This window comes from Trematomus bernacchii, unplaced genomic scaffold, assembly GCF_902827165.1.
Source record: "Trematomus bernacchii unplaced genomic scaffold, fTreBer1.1, whole genome shotgun sequence".
In the NCBI taxonomy this organism is placed as follows: Eukaryota; Metazoa; Chordata; class Actinopteri; order Perciformes; family Nototheniidae; genus Trematomus; species Trematomus bernacchii.
In genome coordinates, this window is record NW_022987792.1 from 2,451,091 (window position 1) to 2,468,756 (window position 17,666).

At 39.7% G+C, this 17,666-nt stretch overlaps 1 protein-coding gene across 1 annotated transcript in view; it reads right to left on the bottom strand.

Annotated features, from left to right (window-relative positions):
* Positions 1-4,440: 4,440 nt before the first annotated feature.
* Positions 4,441-17,666, bottom strand: part of LOC117497751 (E3 ubiquitin-protein ligase RNF220-like) — a 52,526-nt gene continuing 39,300 nt past the window's right edge. Inside the window, exons 8-16 of the mRNA XM_034149762.1 lie at positions 15,947-15,990; positions 15,590-15,677; positions 14,985-15,084; positions 13,934-13,993; positions 13,761-13,816; positions 13,590-13,674; positions 12,099-12,207; positions 10,449-10,523; positions 4,441-4,810 (exon numbers count right to left, since the gene is read on the bottom strand). Of these exons, the coding sequence (XP_034005653.1) occupies positions 4,739-4,810; positions 10,449-10,523; positions 12,099-12,207; positions 13,590-13,674; positions 13,761-13,816; positions 13,934-13,993; positions 14,985-15,084; positions 15,590-15,677; positions 15,947-15,990 (689 nt within the window). The 3' untranslated portion in view covers positions 4,441-4,738. The remainder of the gene's footprint in view (positions 4,811-10,448; positions 10,524-12,098; positions 12,208-13,589; positions 13,675-13,760; positions 13,817-13,933; positions 13,994-14,984; positions 15,085-15,589; positions 15,678-15,946; positions 15,991-17,666) is intronic.

Genomic DNA, 17,666 nt, shown 5'->3' on the forward strand with positions numbered 1-17,666 from the left:
AACTATATTTTGATGCTGATACTTTTCTACTTTTACTTGAGGAACATTTTGAATTCAGGACTTTTACTGGAACAGAGTATTCATACACTCTGATACTCAAGTACAAGATCTGAGTACTTCTACTTTTACTCAAGTACATGATCTGAGTACTTCTCCCACCTCTAGGGTTACCCATTCATTTCCTATGGAGGATTATCAAAATGTTGTATGTTCAAATGTCTCCTGTGGAGGATATAATAAGGCCTTGAGGCAATCAGATCTAAAACACAATATGTATGATTGATGAAAGTAGTAAATGGGTCAGAGTCGACCCGAACACTAAGGTTAAATTAATCATTTTAGTTAGAAGATGTGTAGAATTAATACATTACTTGACTTTTTCTTGACACCATGTTTATTAAGAACTCCTCTACCTGTGCATGATTACTGCAGTGCTTTAAAGGCTCACTAACTATCAGTGGGGCAAAGGTCACTAAAGTTAATCCTTTGATCCGAGCTGCTCTTAAAACCAGCAGCAGCAGATCTCCACTCCTACATTATTCTGCTTTTAATTTACACCGTTAATAAATTGACACTTAAGGACATTCTACTTCCTATTTCTTCCTTAATTGAAATATCTAAAGCTGTCCTACTTGCTGCCGCCTGCAGGTTAATGTTATGGTTTCTGTTAATGGAGTCACGGCGGGTCAGTCCGAGGATTAATTGGATCGGGCCGAGCGGCACAAAGGGTCCCGGACAGGTGAACCTGAGGAGGGACTATTTATTTAGAATTACCATTAACAGGACAGGTGACCCGGTTACCTGAGGTACTCTGAAGCATCTATTTATTTACAGTCAATATTAATACAATGACTTATAACGTCAAAGTCTGCAACAGTCAAAAAACAGACAACTTAAATCTACTTAGTGTTGGTATTTCCAATTATGTAATGCATATTTCACATAAGAGTCGCTAAAAGGATAATTAAAATCCCCAATAAATACATTTCCCATTCAACTTTGAGGTTATTAACTTATTACCAAAGGAGGACAAAGAAGAACAGAGCAATAACACATGCATTATAAACATGTGAGAAACATTAACACACGTCTGATAAATATAAATAAAATATCAAATAACAACAATGTGTTGATCATCTAATCCAGCCTTTCCTAATTGTTGTATGCAAAATGTCCTCCTTGAATTTACATGTAATGCACAGTAGATATGTCACCTATGCAGAGCTTTTAAAATATCGAAGCGGCAAACAAATACTGTACAAACATTTATTATCATTTACATTTTAAAACAATTTAAAAAGGTGTTTCTATTAGTTTTATACCGTTTTGTAATCTCTGAAACTCACATTAATCACATTAGTGACTGAATGCGTGTTCATTAGAGCTGCGATGTTACGTTAAGTAATTGATTCATTGACGACTTTCAGAATCAGGGATGGATATTTCTCCCAATTTTCTGACATCTATAGACCAAACAATAATCAATAATGAATAATGAATACATTGTTGTGAAGGTAAACAAAAGTGTGTCCTTACCTCTCGTTACAGCGCAGAACAGAGTGTGTCGTAGAAGCGTTTGATAGCAGATGATTCTTCAGCCAGGCCCCTAAGTACACTACAGTGTGTGTGTTTGTGTGTGTGTGTGTGTGTGTGTGTGTGTGTGTGTGTGTGTGTGTGTGTGTGTGTGTGTGTGTGTGTGTGTGTGTGTGTGTGTGTGTGTGTGTACTGAATCAGCTCACTGTCAGTCTGAATTAGAACCCACTCCCTTCAGCTCAGTGACCAATCACATGTGAGCACGCTGACTTCTGCTTATCCTTTAGATTCAGCTTTTCATAAACAAATGATCACGCTGCAGCATAAAGTGTGTGTACAGTGTGTGTACAGTGTGTGTAGATATATTTAGGGTGTGTACAGTGTGTGTACAGTGTGTGTATATATATTTAGGGTGTGTACAGTGTGTGTACCGTGTGTGTAGATATATTTAGGGTGTACAGTGTGTGTACAGTGTGTGTAGATATATTTAAGGTGTGTATGTGAAGATATAGTTAAGGTGTGTACAGTGTGTGTACAGTGTGTGTACAGTGTGTGTAAAGTGTGTGTACAGTGTGTGTACAGTGTGTGAAGATATATTTAAGGTGTGTACAGTGTGTGTACAGTGTGTGTACAGTGTGTGTACAGTGTGTGCAGATATATTTAAGGTGTGTACAGTGTGTGTACAGTGTGTGAAGATATATTTAAGGTGTGTACAGTGTGTGTACAGTGTGTGAAGATATATTTAAGGTGTGTACAGTGTGTGTACAGTGTGTGAAGATATATTTAAGGTGTGTACAGTGTGTGTACAGTGTGTGAAGATATATTTAAGAATATGCTTTCGCTGTGAATCCACACACTTGTTGCGTAAGGTTATATTTTTTTGGTTTTTAAAGGAAATGCCAGGTTAAATTTAAGGAGGTAAATATACTTTAATAAAAGCCTGCATTTCTTTGAGGAAAATGAATAGCTTGCTGTTAGTTCAACTTCAACCATATTTGCAGTTTGATTCAATCTAACTACTGAATTGATAAACAATTTTGGGCCTACAAAAATACGTAAATAAGTGTTATACTGTTTATTTTTACTATAATCAAACCCCTTTTCTAAGCATTTCCCTTCCTATTCTTTCATATATTTACCAGGCTGACCAGAGTTCAAGCTTTGACTCGTTTTGCTGTCAGACGACTTTTTGGTATTACTGTATGTTTCCTACTTTTCTCTAAGACGCTTCTTTTAACCAAACTACATTTTTTCTCTTGCTGTAGTTCAACTTCTTGCAGTGTGAAGTAAACACTGAGTTCACACTGAGACAGTTTTCATATCAAACCTGGAGGCGACCCACTGCATCCCAGTGTAATAATACTCACACTGTACATTTTACATTTTACATCCTTACACACTTAATGTATAAATAATATCCTGCTTTAAATGTTAACTGTAAATTGGTATTTCAAAATGTATATTTCCTACTTTTTTAAATGCTATTTTATTTCTATTTGCGATGTTTACATTTTGAATTGTTTATTTCTAGTCTTTTAATTTCTCTAATGAACAATGTCTTGTCTTTTTATGCTGCTACAACGTGAAAATGTCCCAAATTTGGATCAATAAAGTACATCTTATCTTATAAGCAGCTCCACTAGAGGACGTTAAGACACTGGAGTTACTTTTTGTGGTAAAAAGACTCAACAAGTGTTTCTCCACTCCGTGTGTGTGTGTGTGTGTGTGTGTGTGTGTGTGTGTGTGTGTGTGTGTGTGTGTGTGTGTGTGTGTGTCCGCATGTGTATGTGATAAGGCTGAGAATAGCCGGTTTAGTGTGTGTGCCGGCTGTGCCTCACTAATCCTGCAGCGACCCACTTCTTAAAGGGTGAGTCCACCGTTCTCTGTCAGCACAGCAGAGATGTACGCAGGACAGCAGGTGCTCAGAGTCATAACGTGTGTCAAAATCCACACGTTCAACAGGTGAATATCACCAAACAGTCACTAAGTACATTTTAAACATACTTAGTACTTAGTTATTTATTATCTGGCATCTTTTCTCTCTTTGAGATTAACGTATTTTTTATTATGTTTACCTCTCCTGTATCGTGTTGTATAGGTTTCTGTGCATTGTTTACTTCCTATGTAACACTCGCGCTCCTATTGACTTGGGCTCCATCACATTGTACGTGATAGGCTAAGGGGCGGGACATCTCTAAGCGGTTGGCCAATCACAACAGAGCCGGCCAGCTAACCAATCAGAGCAGACTGGGCTCTGGTTTCAGACAGAGGGTGAAAAGAGGTAGTATGAGAAAAATAAAGAGCTTTTTGAACATTAAAGTATGGAGACATGTCACAGTAGAGACACTACATATAACAATTAGCATAGAGATCCTTTAAGTACAATTTAAGGCTCATAAAATACTATAGTATTTCTACACCGTGGTATATCTACTTTTACTTCTTCAAAACACCGAGTACTTCTCCCACCACTTCCCCCACAGATGAAATATGTTGTGAAACTTTGTAGACACACGTTTTATTGTAGTAACATTGATAAAATTAGATTGAATGACCCTATACAAAGAAACACAACAAGACAACATGAGCGTGAATGTGATGAGATTACTGTCAATATTTCCTACAGGAGCTAAACGAATAAAAAATGATCTTTAAAGCGAAGACAAACTCTGTACAGTAAATACAGCCGGGTTGTTCTGCTCGTCAACGACACACACACACACACACACACACACACACACACACACACACACACACACACACACACACACACACACACACACACACACACACACACACACACACACACACACACACACACACACACACACACACACACACACACAGATCCCAAAATACACAAAACTATGTACATGTGCTTTGCATGTTATTTATCTCTTTCCCAAACAAAAAAAGGATTATAAAATTGATAAATATTGTCCCAAAGCGTTTCCTCTTCCTATGTATCTTGTGGTTTTCTTCTGTGTGTTGAAGCTGCAGCAGGAACGTGGACATCGTACAGGGCTGAAAAGGTCAAAGGTCAAAGGTCACACCGTCTGTCCTTCAAAATTGTCAGGGGTTAGTGGAAGGAGTGCACTGACGAAGAGGAAGAGGAAGAGGAGGGTTGGGGGTCTTTGACAGGCCAGCTGCCCACAGTCCGCCCCTGATTGGTTGAAACTGAGGAAGTCTTCTGTGATTGGCTGCGTCACAGGAAGACCCTCCTCAGGTCTCCAGGTGAGGTGATGGTGTTGCACTGAGGACACAGCTTCTTCGCTCCCTAAAGGAAAGGAGACATACAAAGGTTTATTTTACTACATTTGTTCTTGTTCGCTTTAGCTAGATCCTACTTTGAGACGTGAAATGTGTTTTTATTATTTAGATTTGTAGAGAGACAGATAGATGGAGAGATAGACAGACAGACAGTGACAGACAGACAGACAGACAGACAGACAGACAGACAGACAGACAGACAGACAGACAGACAGACAGACAGACAGACAGACAGACAGGTAGATAGATAGAGAGAGAGGTAGATAGATAGATAGATAGACAGACAGGCAGGCAGTGCTCTCAGACTTTTATGTCCTTTATTTATTAATAATAATAATAATAATTAAAGCTGCAAGCAGCGTTGAGCGGGTCTTCGACGCTCCGCAGGCTGTTGTCCGCACGTCGAGGTGCGTGTGTAGGTGTCTCGAGGACTCGGCCATTGGCAAACGTGGGAAGTTTCAGGCCGATCGGACAACGTACATGGGAGTTACAGCAGTATCATAAACATTGTGTTTGATGGCGAGTGATCAGTCGCCCTGGCAACGGAATTTGATGACACCCCATAATACGCCTAGATGTGTTGAGGGCTGCATCGTTATCAAACCTGTGACGTTTTGGGCCGTTTGGAGCATGTTAACTGGAGTTATGAGAAAACCGTGTTTCACGGCGACCATGTTGTTACCATAGCAACGACATTTGACGAAATCTCAAAACTGACACATATATGTGTGTCGAGGGCTTGACGGTTAGCACACATGGGAAATTTGAACACTTTTTACCATTTACACAGGAGTTATAGCAATATCGTGCTTAACGGCGAGGGATGCGTTGCCATGGCAACAGCTTTTGAGGAAAACTCACTATTGTCATATTGATGTGTTGAGGGCCGGACCATTAACTGTCATCTGAAGTCTGGTGCAGTTTGGACCATTTTCCATCGAGTTATGACAACACTGTGTTTCATGGCGAGGGATCTGTCACCATGGCAACGGCATATGATGACATCCCATAATTGGCGTAGAGCTGTTCAGGGCTAGGGTTAAGGACAAAGGAGCCTCATTCACTTTACATTGGGGTTGTTTGCGTGGTGCAGACACGTAAATGTAGCAAAGTTCGTGACTCCACCACGCACTGCGGTGTTAAGGAGTCGTGGTGGAGTCACGCATTCTGGTGAGACCAGGTTGGTCTTGCCACATGGCCTTCCCTTGCATAATCTCAAATATTTTTTATTTGATTTAAGCTACCAACGTGTAACAGAACCATGTCATGTTTGTTGTTCTCTGACACAAAACATCATGTTGAATCAGTCAAAAACAAGATCATTGCCATTGGCATGATGACTTCTGGTTTGGAACACAAAGTTCTGTAAGTAAGTTTCACTTCTTTCGGCTGCAAAACCTTAACTTGTTTTTCACTTATCATCTTGTGTAATCTTTATCTTGTGTTATTTCAAGCTTTTAATTCAGATTGACATGTATGGTATGGGTGTTAGTGTCCCAACAATTCTGTATCTTGTGTAAGTGTATCTGATTATTGCAACACAGCAGCTGCAAGAGAACTATCGATTTTTAGCCGTGTGATTCCATGGATTGTTTAATTTGTTATAACAAAGGTCAAATGTTTCTCAGCAGAAAGTTAACCATCCAGTTCAGCAGTTGATATGTGAGCACCAAAAACTGAAGTTTAGGACAGAGCCAACGCAAAATACTTCTCCGCTCATGTCTTCTGCTTTAATTCCCCACAGCTTCCAATAAATAGTTTAAAAAGTTGTTTAGAATGAGTTTGATGCTTTAAACCAAAGTGTTAATGACTGAAAACCCTGGTTAACATTCAGTCATGTGATATTTTTTTTTAAAACAAACAGTTATCAGAATCAGAATCAGAATATAATTATCATACCAGTATATGCACTTGGCTACCAAAACATGAATAGAGTGTGGTTAAAGTATGTGTGTGATGTCATGTCAATAACAACAGAGTGAAAAGGGTTAGGGTTGGGACAAATGTAATTTCCCCTTGTGGATTTATAAAGTATTTCTTAAATCTTTAGTCTTAATCCTAAACAATTGAAAACTCTTTGCTAAGGAAAGGTAGGGAAAGCTTGTGTTCAAATATTCAAAAAGGTCAAGGAGAAAAATGAGCCATCACAATACTGCAGATAGCTGCATGTCCAAAGAAAGTTGCCATTGAACAAAAAGTAAATAAATAATTAAATTACGATGGTTTGTGTAGTTATAGTACTCAGATCCTTGACTTACTGTGATTAAAAGTATCAAATATCAATGCAAAGATACTTTTTTTAATGAGTAATATGAGCAATTATTTCCTGTGTTCAAAATCCTACTTAAGTAAAAGTACAGGAGTCTTCATAAAGTATCATATGCTGTCTTGTACCTTGGTGGTACTACAGAATATGTGTTGTGTTTCTACTTGAATCTCTTTTTATATCCAAATCTTCTATGTACATAAATGTTTTTTTCTGTCTTTGTGAAGAAGTTTGGTCCAAAACCTGTTTGTTTTTGTGTGCTGTATGCAAACATAAAAAGGGGAAACTAACATCACCCTTTTCAAAGTTAGATCTAAACATCAGAGCTAGAGATGCTATGAGATACAAGACCACAGAGATGTGATTAGCTATGATATTGTGATACAATCATGGCGTATCTGCCCCTGAGGTGTGAAAGCATTTAAAGACAATGGTGACCTGATACAGTATCTACTACAGCTGTCGAATGTGTTTGAATGGACTTCTAAGAACTCAGTTTGATTATTTTTCATTATTAACTTCTAGATGATGACCACAGTGTTATCGAATCTTGTTTATAGTGCTTTATTGAACAGGGAATGGGGGCCAATATTGTATCAAGAGACTTTAAGCCCCCTCACTGTCCCTGTTGATCCAAAGTGGCGGGACTGCAGGGCCCATTATCTAACAAACATGATAAGCTCCACTGTGCAAGTCACCACAGTAGCTGATTGGTTGGGATATTTCATTTCATTTTTATTTGTCCCGCTCATGGTACGCATAGCCAAATGTACAATAATTGCCAACAAAACATGTCTCTACACACCATTGAGCGAAAAGGAGCAGGGAGAAGAATAAAATCTTATATGACCTGCCCCTTTCTAAAAAAAACAAAAAAATAAATACAAATAGATGGTCTGCCCTTCATAATAATAAAAAAATGTTCACAGCCACACATAAGAGTACACCCTCATCTGAGTCCTACTGGAGAAGAAGGTGGAAAGCGGCGCCTAATAATAATAATAATAATAATAATAATAACAATAACAATAACAATAACAATAACAATAACAATTAAAGCTGCAAGCAGCGTTGAGCGGGTCTTCGACGCTCCGCAGGCTGTTGTCCGCACGTCGACGTGTGTGTCTAGGTGTCTCAAGGACTCGGCCGTTGGCAAACGTGGGAAGTTTCAGGCCGATCAGACAACGTACATGGGAGTTACAGCAGTATCATAAACATTGTGTTTGATGGCGAGTGATCTGTCGCCATGGCAACGGAATTTGATGACACCCCATAATACGCCTAGATGTGTTGAGGGCTGCATCGTTATCAAACCTGTGAAGTTTTGGGCCGTTTGGAGCATGTTAACTGGAGTTATGAGAAAACCGTGTTTCACGGCGACCATTTTGTTACCATAGCAACGACATTTGACGAAATCTCAAAACTGACACATATATGTGTCGAGGGCTTGACGGTTAGCACACATGGGAAATTTGAACACTTTTTTACCATTTACACAGGAGTTATAGCAATATCGTGCTTAACGGCGAGGGATGCGTTGCCATGGCAACAGCTTTTGAGGAAAACTCACTATTGTCATATTGAGGTGTTGAGGGCCGGACCATTAACTGTCATCTGAAGTCTGGTGCAGTTTGGACCATTTTCCATCGAGTTATGACAACACTGTGTTTCATGGCGAGGGATCTGTCACCATGGCAACGGCATATGATGACATCCCATAATTGGCGTAGAGCTGTTCAGGGCCGGACCATTAGCCATCATCTGAAGTCTGGTGCCGGTGATATAAAAGTGAAGATTGGGGGACGATGGGACCGTGTCCATTGGAGTTACAGCGACACCGTGTTTTATGGCGAGGGATGCGTTGCCATGGAAACGGCATATGATGACATCCCATAATTGGCGTAGAGCTGTTGAGGGCTGGACCATTAGCCATCATCTGAAGTGTGGTGCAGTTTGGACCATTTTCCCTTGACTTAAGACAACATTGTGTTTTATGGCGAGGGATGCGTTGCCATGGAAACGGCATACGGTGAGATCTCAGATTTCACGTAGAGCTGTTGAGGCATGGACCGGTGATATAAAAGTGAAGATTGGGGGACGATGGGACCGTGTCCATTGGAGTTACAGCGACACCGTGTTTTATGGCGAGGGATTCGTTGCCATGGTAATGCCATATTAAGTAACATCAAATTTGACGTAGAGCTGTTCAGGGCCGCAGTGTTAACCATCATGTGAAGTTTGGTGGCGTTCTGAGTATGTCAGTTGGCGTTATGACATCATCGTGTTCCATGGCGAGGGATGGCCGAGCATCGAGCGAACGCGAACTTTGGCGCCAAATCACGGCTACGCCGTGCGAAAGAAAAAGACTTCCGTGATAACTTTGAATTGCCCATGTCTCGAGACGCTACCCGACGAATTTTGAGTCGTACGGATAAAGTCCCTGGGAGAAGATAGATTTCGTGCGGAGGACGAAAAATCGCGTTTTTCCGACGCCAAATTCAAAATGGCCGGCTTCCTGTACGTTATTTTATACCCCTCCAAGAGGCTTTTTGGTTTGTCTCTGCACCCTAGATATGCGTAGCGAGTTTCGTTTGTTTACGTGAAAGTTAAAGTGGGGGGAGTTTACGTTAAAAACGGAAGTGGGCGTGGCCTACGCAATTTTTGACGCAAAGTTCCGGAACCAATTACACATCTGAAGTTGCACCACTTCTGACGCACGTGCAACATTTGGTGAGTTTTCACATATGTTGCGGGGGTCAAAGGTTTATCGGTCGCTGTGCGACCGATTTCAATAGGGTCTTCGCCGACCTAGGTCTCAGACCCTAATAATAATAATGGTAACACTTTATATTAAGGTACATAAATTCACCACCAACTAGTTGTTAATTAACATGCATATTAGCAATATATTGTTAGTCATTATAAAACACTTATTAATGCCTTATTCTACATGACCTTATTCTACAAGTAATAAGCCATTAGTTGAGAGTTTTCTTTAATAACCCTCTAATGAGTGCTTATTTATTGTAAGTAAGGAAGTTGTTGCACATGAGTGGGTCTTAATATGCAGTAGCAGTACCATAGGAATAGTAATTCTCCCATAATAACACCTTGCAAATATGATCTACTCTTATGTAACAAGACATGAAACTATAAGTGTTAGTTGTGTCAAAATAACTTAAAATCTGGTATTTCTAACTCAGAATATGTTCACCAATAAGCTAGTAGTTTGGCTCTAATATGCATGTTAATTAACAACTAGTTGATGGTGAATATGTGTACCTTAATCTAAAGTGTTATCATAATAATAATAATAATAATAATACATGACACTTATATAGCTTTGACAGAGAATAACAAATGAATTCAGATTGTTTACCAGAGTTCGCAGCCAGCACTCCTCACAGTGCACGTGCCAGCACTGGATGGAGGTGAGGGGGGTGCTGTACGAGTCCTGCAGGAAACAGAGAACAGCTGGTGAGTTTCTACGTTTCTACATTTTAATTCATTTCTAATTTTATAGTTATTTTATTTTTATCTTTGATTTTATCTAAATGTTATTAATCTGTGTGAATCTGTGCTGTCCTGTTTGTCATCCTTACCCTGTTGCTGTTTAAACTACTGAATTACCCCACGGGGATTAATGAATTTTATCATATCTGATCTTATCTTACATGCAGTACACACAGCTGCCACTAGATGTCCACGTGTAACCAGAATAAGAGCATAAATAGACGCTTCCTGACGGATCAAAAACCCTTTTACTGGTTTTTAATCATTTAAAACAGGGGTGTCAGACTCAATTTCATCGCGGGCCACATCAGCATTATGGTTGCACTCAAAGGGCCGGTTGTAACTTTAAGACTATATAAATATACATATATAAATATATAATATATATTAAATAATGTATTATATAAAATGATTGGCTCTGCATTGGATTATTATCAGTTCTGATAATAACTTCTTAAAAAACGACGTCTGAAAGCAGAAGTCTAGGGCAAATAATTCAAAGCAAATATTCAACAATTACACCAATTGTATCGTATATTATATTCTTTGTAAGCTTTTGCGGGCCACATAAAATGAGGTCCCGGGCCGGATTTGGCCCGCGGGCCTTGAGTTTGACACCCCTGATTTAAAACCTGTCTTTTTGCTTTTATTAATTCCCAGAACTTTTTAATATGTACTGTTTTCTGGAGTTTTTTTATTGGCATGTATTGGGAGCCTCTATGTTCCAGGTGTTAACAATTTTACCAATGTTTAATAATATAATTCATTTCTATTATGACTTCAAAGGATGTTTTGGGACTACAGATGAAAAAAGTCCTCTTTCTGGCCTATCTAAAGCAATGTTTATTCATGTTTATTTGTTCCTGTTAAAGAAGCTAATGAATAAATCAATTGTTCTGTATAGTTGTTGAAAATGATTTTGTTTCCTCACAAAACATGTTGCATTTTATGGTAAAAGCAGCATAAATGTAACACTGGTACCATACTGTACTACAATACTGTGCATATATAATATAAATATATACAATGAGCTTAACGTATGAACCAGATTTAATTCTTTCCGCATTATTGTTCGAGTCTGAGAATACACAAATGTTATTTTGGCCCAAACATTTTTTTACTAGGAAATAAAATACAAAAAACGACAGGAAAGACTGATCTTGAGATTAAATCAACCTATGGATGAGTGAACAAAATAATTGCATGAGTTTTAATTCACTTAAAGTGTCAACGACAGCCCTAAAAGTTTCATGTCAATAAAGACATTTACCGTTAAAATAAAATAACCCTTACGTTTTTCAGATATTTAAAAAAAGACAACACTTGCAAATCTGTATGAACATATCAGAATATCACCAGCACCACATGGACAGTATATTCTGTGGGAAGTAAGGGACAGATATTATTGATTTATTGCCTGAAACACAGGTCTACCCCCAGTTTCTGCTTTACTGCTCTGTTATCTCAGCCCTGTCTCTCTCCGCTCTGACGCTTTCATTTGCCGTCGCACACTCACCATGCAGATGAGGCATTTAAATCTGTCTCCTTTAGACAACTGCTTCTCCAAATCCCGTATCCGAACTTTAAGTGCATTCAGAGTTGTCAGCGTGGAATCCTCCGAGAGCCTACACACACACACACACACACACACACACACACACACACACACACACACACACACACACACACACACACACACACACACACACACACACACGGAGGGGGGGGGGGGGGGGGGGGGTGTGAGTCAGGCAGACACTGGAGAGTCATTTGTAAATCGAAGACAGATTAAATTATTCGCTGGCCAGCATGGACACTGAGCATGAAATTTAGCAGCATTCACATTCCCTGCATTCCCTGTCTCATTTATCATAGGGAGAGGGTGTGTGTGTGTGTGTGTGTTGTGTGAGGTGAGGCGGGGGGGTGAGGTGTCAGCGTCCTCACAGAGATAGACGTAAGCGCACAATTACAGGGGATGTGCAAACACACTGTACGGGCTACAGGGCATTAAGTGTGATGAAATGTGCGTCGCCTGCTCTGACCTTGATGGATGAGATCATCTCATTCATATAGTATTGTGTATCGGTGTGTGTGTGTGTGTGTGTGTGTGTGTGTGTGTGTGTGTGTGTGTGTGTGTGTGTGAGAGCTTTCAAAATAATCTTTACAGGAAGAGGTGGTATCATTTCCTCCGCTCCGAATGATAAAAATAACTATAAAAATCCACTTATTTTATATATATATAGAAGCTTTTTGACATCAAATGTGTCTCAGAGTGGTTTCAAGTGACACAGATCAATAACAAACGTATTAAAAACATGTGTAAACAAGTGTGATCATTATAAAATAAGAACAATGATGTTAAAAAAGGGTCATAAAAGTGAGTTTTAGGCTTTTTGTGATGAGAGTTTATCATTTGTTTTGGTACATTGAGTGAGTAATAAATAACTAGTAAAGAAAATACATTTATTTATAATAAACCAAACGGACAAAGAGAAAATACTATTTTACACAAACAACAAAAAGTATTATTTTAATACAATTATTTACATATTAATCAATGTTGTTCCTTTTTTTAAATGATGCCTTAAAGCCTACAAACAATCATTGTCCCTGCTGTAATACAGTCAATACATCGAATTGAATTGAATATGTCTGGCACTATGTCAACAGCTACATAGATGAACCGTTGAGTTGTCAACAATTAAATACAAAAATATTCTTCAATCCATCTTTCTATATATTAGTACTTCCTAATATGTTCCGAATGTACTCCTCTATTACAGTAAACCTAATATCTTAAAGTTGTGGAAGAACCAAGATGTAACAGGATGTCATCATTGACTTAGGGAAACAGTGATTGACATTTGTGCTATTTTAGTTTAATAAACCAAACATTTAATCCACAGATTAAATCAACAGTAACAAATGGTTTTGAGTTGCAGCCCTGATCATGTCTGCAGTGTATCGTCAGCTCGGAGTGAAACCCTGAAACTAAATAAAGTCTCACCTTTCTATCTCAGAGTTTTTGCAGGTTAGAGGAAGCCCGGCGCTGCTGCCGTCCACTTTCTCTCCGCTGCTGGTAGACGGACTCCCTGAGGGACAAACAAAACAGATAAATAAGGGACGCACTCTCCCTCTTATCTTAATTCAATCAATTCTTTATTCAGAGTTTACTTACCGTCATTCGACCATTTGGAGAATTCAAGGCTTAGTCTGGAGTCAGGCAACGTTCTGCTGCAGAGAAATATCAGAAAACAGACATTTAATGTGAGGAATTCAAATGAGTAAGATACGTTTCAGTTTGAATTGATGATCCATTTGATTTAGTCTCTTTAAAGGTGGATTACTTACTTCACGGTTGTCTCCTTGGAGCTTTCTCCTGAGCAGGGGATCACATCTGTCTCTGTGTATCTGAGGACAAAGGTCAGGAAACAGAACAACACAAGGAGAACAAAAAGACGCTTATGTTGTGTAATTGTGTTTTATTTTGAATCCATACCATATTGGTCCTACTTGACTATAAACGACAGACCGTATGTGAGAAGTCACTTATTGGTTTGTGGACCGAGGTCAAGCTAACATTAAGGCGTGCTGCTGCAACGGCAGGTGCAGGGTGCAGCAGCACCATCGGCTGCAGTTCTTTCATCGCGATTTATTTTTAATAAATCCTTAGACCTACTCGTGGTTTTAAGCCAATTTCTGATGTCCATTTTGTAATTTAAAACAGAAATGGGAGTCGACAGAATGCACAATAAAAAACAAATCCAGAATAGGCGACAGAGTAGTGTGACGCTGTGATTGGTCTAAATGTGGACGAATCACAAAAGACACATGAATTTATTTGACGTAGCCTACGATCTTTTTTTGTAGTTACTATCTGACATCACACACATCGTAGCATTAAAGTTCACAGTTTATTTATAATACAATTATTATTATTATTTTTTTTTTATAAATACAAAAAGACGTGTTTATTGGGGGAGGGCAGGAACGTCAAATGGGAGGGCCTGGCCCTCTCCCACGGCGCCGGGTCTGCAAGTGTCGTAGCGACCTGTCAACTGTAAGGTAACCCCCAACCTTTATCATCTATTTCACTCTAAATGGGACCATAATTCACTCAATGACCATCATACTGTTTTGAAGGAGACTTTAAACTACAGATTGAGACCATAAACTCATCAGGAACATGTTTACTGAATGAATAAATCAAGTGAGAAGTCGGGTCATTTTCTCATAGACTTCTATACAATCAGACTTCTATGTCGCCCCCTGCTGGACATTAGAGATATAGCAGTTTTCTATCACTTCTTCATTGGCTTCACTTTTCAGACTTGTAGGTAGCTGGTGCTTTAAACCTTAGATACACAGTTATATTCAGAGTTTATTCTGTGTGAAAGGATACTGCGCCCGGCCGTACTCCAGAGTGTCGTCTCCGTCCACGTCCAGGTCTGCGTCGCTGTCTCTTTGACACTCTTTAGAGGTCGAGCTCACCAACACGGCTCCTGAGGACACGATTCAAGGACTGGTGAGTGAGGGGTAGGAAGGACTGATTGTGAAAGGACACATACATATTTTATTTTATTTATTTCATTCTTTTTGTATAGGTTTAAATGCATTTATTTGTTGTATGAAATTGTACCTGTCAAATGAATAAACTTATTTTGAAAAAGTCAAGACAAAGTAAAGACTGTGTTTCATTTGATATGACATTAAGACAAATATAGAAGTCACAAAATGTTCTGCGTGTGTTTCTGTCTGCAGGTCAGATCTTCCTCCTCCGCTAAACAAACCGTTTCTTTAAATCTGACCCTCGGAGGCATCGCTCTCCTCTGTAATCCGGACTGAAAAGTTCAGTGGCTTTCCGACTGTCACTCACTCACATCATCCCCCCTCCACTGCACACACATCTCACACATGGGTACTTCTACCACACACACACTTTACACACAGATACCTCTACCACACACACACACTTTACACACACACACCCTTTACACACAGATTTACCTTTGAACCCTCCCACTAAGGACGACATCTGCATCCTTCTCCTCTCGTTCCACTCGTCCCGCAGCGGCACCAAGTCCGCTGAGCCCTCCTATAAAACACACACACACACACACACACACACACACACACACACACACACACGATCATAAGTACACACTCATGCGTCCATATGCCTGGTGCAGCCCGGAGCTACGTATCTGATCTGTGTTTTCATAGCGGTGTTCACATGGATACACAGCGGCTGACAGTGATCCTGATGCCACGAGAACAAAAGCAGCCCGTCTCCCATTACAATGGAAATGTCAGGGAAACAATCATCTGTCTTTTCTCGGGGGGGAAAAAGAGTGAAACACGCACCTGTCCATCTTCTGGTTTCCTTCTCTTCAGCTTCCCGATCTTCACTGGAAACAGAAAGGAGATCACATAAGATGCAGGGACTTTTAAATCGGGCCACAGTGACTTTAAGTCGGTCCCTTAATCACTCTCAAATGTAGAGGGTTTCCATGACATTTAGAGACATGTGCTCTGTGTATGAGATAGAAATGTGTATTTCTCCCACAAAAAGAAAACATTATGGAGTCATTAGGGGGGAAGTAAGGGGACTTAAAGGAGGGTAATGTATATGTTCACAATGGCAGAAGGTACGGTTGTCTGACTTTCTTCTGAGATACAAGGATGTGTATTTCATTGATATCAGTCTTCCTTGTTAAAGACAGGTTTTCCTAAACTCTGTCTGTTTCAGGGTTCTTGTAATTGTGTACTTTAGTGGTTTAAATTGTAATTTTCAAAAAAGATATCAGGGCTTAAATTATAAAGAATTAAATAGGGAGATTTGTGAGCCACAATATTTCTGAATATAAATATTATTACTTTAATTATGCGTGAATATTCATATGCAAAGAATAGCTCATATGATCAACATTACTCAACGAGATTTGGATTGAGTTTCCAAATCTGTCTTATCACTGCCTTTCTAAAACTAAACTTGTGAAATGTGAAAAAGAAGATTGTTTCTGTTATTTTCCTTTAATCATGAATAGTTATTCATATGGGAAGAATAGCTGATATGACGGGCATTACTAAAATATCATTTGGATTGAATGTCTTTGAGTTGTTCAGCCTGTTTCAGCTCTGTCTGCTGTGAATTCAACTCGAGCAAATGTGAAAAGGAAATGCAGATTTCATAGATTTTTTTGTACACACACACACACACACACACACACACACACACACACACACACACACACACACACACACACACACACACACACACACACACACTCTCAGATATAAAAGTTAACATGGCAGAACACCAACTGCCCCTCCTCCCGCTGTGACCTGACTGACTGCAGATTGCATAAGGGGACATTAAGTTTTAGGGTCCTCTAATTCCTGCTGGATGACAGTGGGGCCCCTCCGGTTAGTGGAGACACACACACACACACACACACACACACACACACACACACACACACACACACACACACACACACACACACACACACACACACACACACACACACACACACACACACACACACACACACACACACACACACACACACACACACACACACACACACAGTGAGAGAGAGAGAGAGAGCTGGTGGCCGTGACCCGGGAGCCTCCATCGCAGCGAACATAATGAGGGTTAAAGAGACGGTCATAGATGAGGAAGAGCTCATCAAACACAGAGGGAGAGAGGTTGATTAATCAACAGAGGACCCCCCCCCCTTCTTTCTCCTCACTGACATGTATTTAGAAGCTCATTATGCCGTCCTGTTATAAGACCCGAGAAAGACTACAGTAAGAGAGCTGGACAGTTTGGAGAGTCAGCGAGATGATGACAGCAGAGACGTCTGTATCAGAGACCTCTGCTATACTTTTAAAAACACTGAAGAAGAAGAAGGGGGGGGGGGGGAAATACCTAAAATAAAAGTTTTCTTCAAAGTATTCTTCGCAAGCTTAAGCAATCTCTTTCCAGTGTTGTTGCAAAGGTTTTATTGTAAGTTTCAAGAAATGCTTTTAATAATGGCGTTAACCAAAGCCTGTTTTTTACCTTAAAGTGGACCTATCA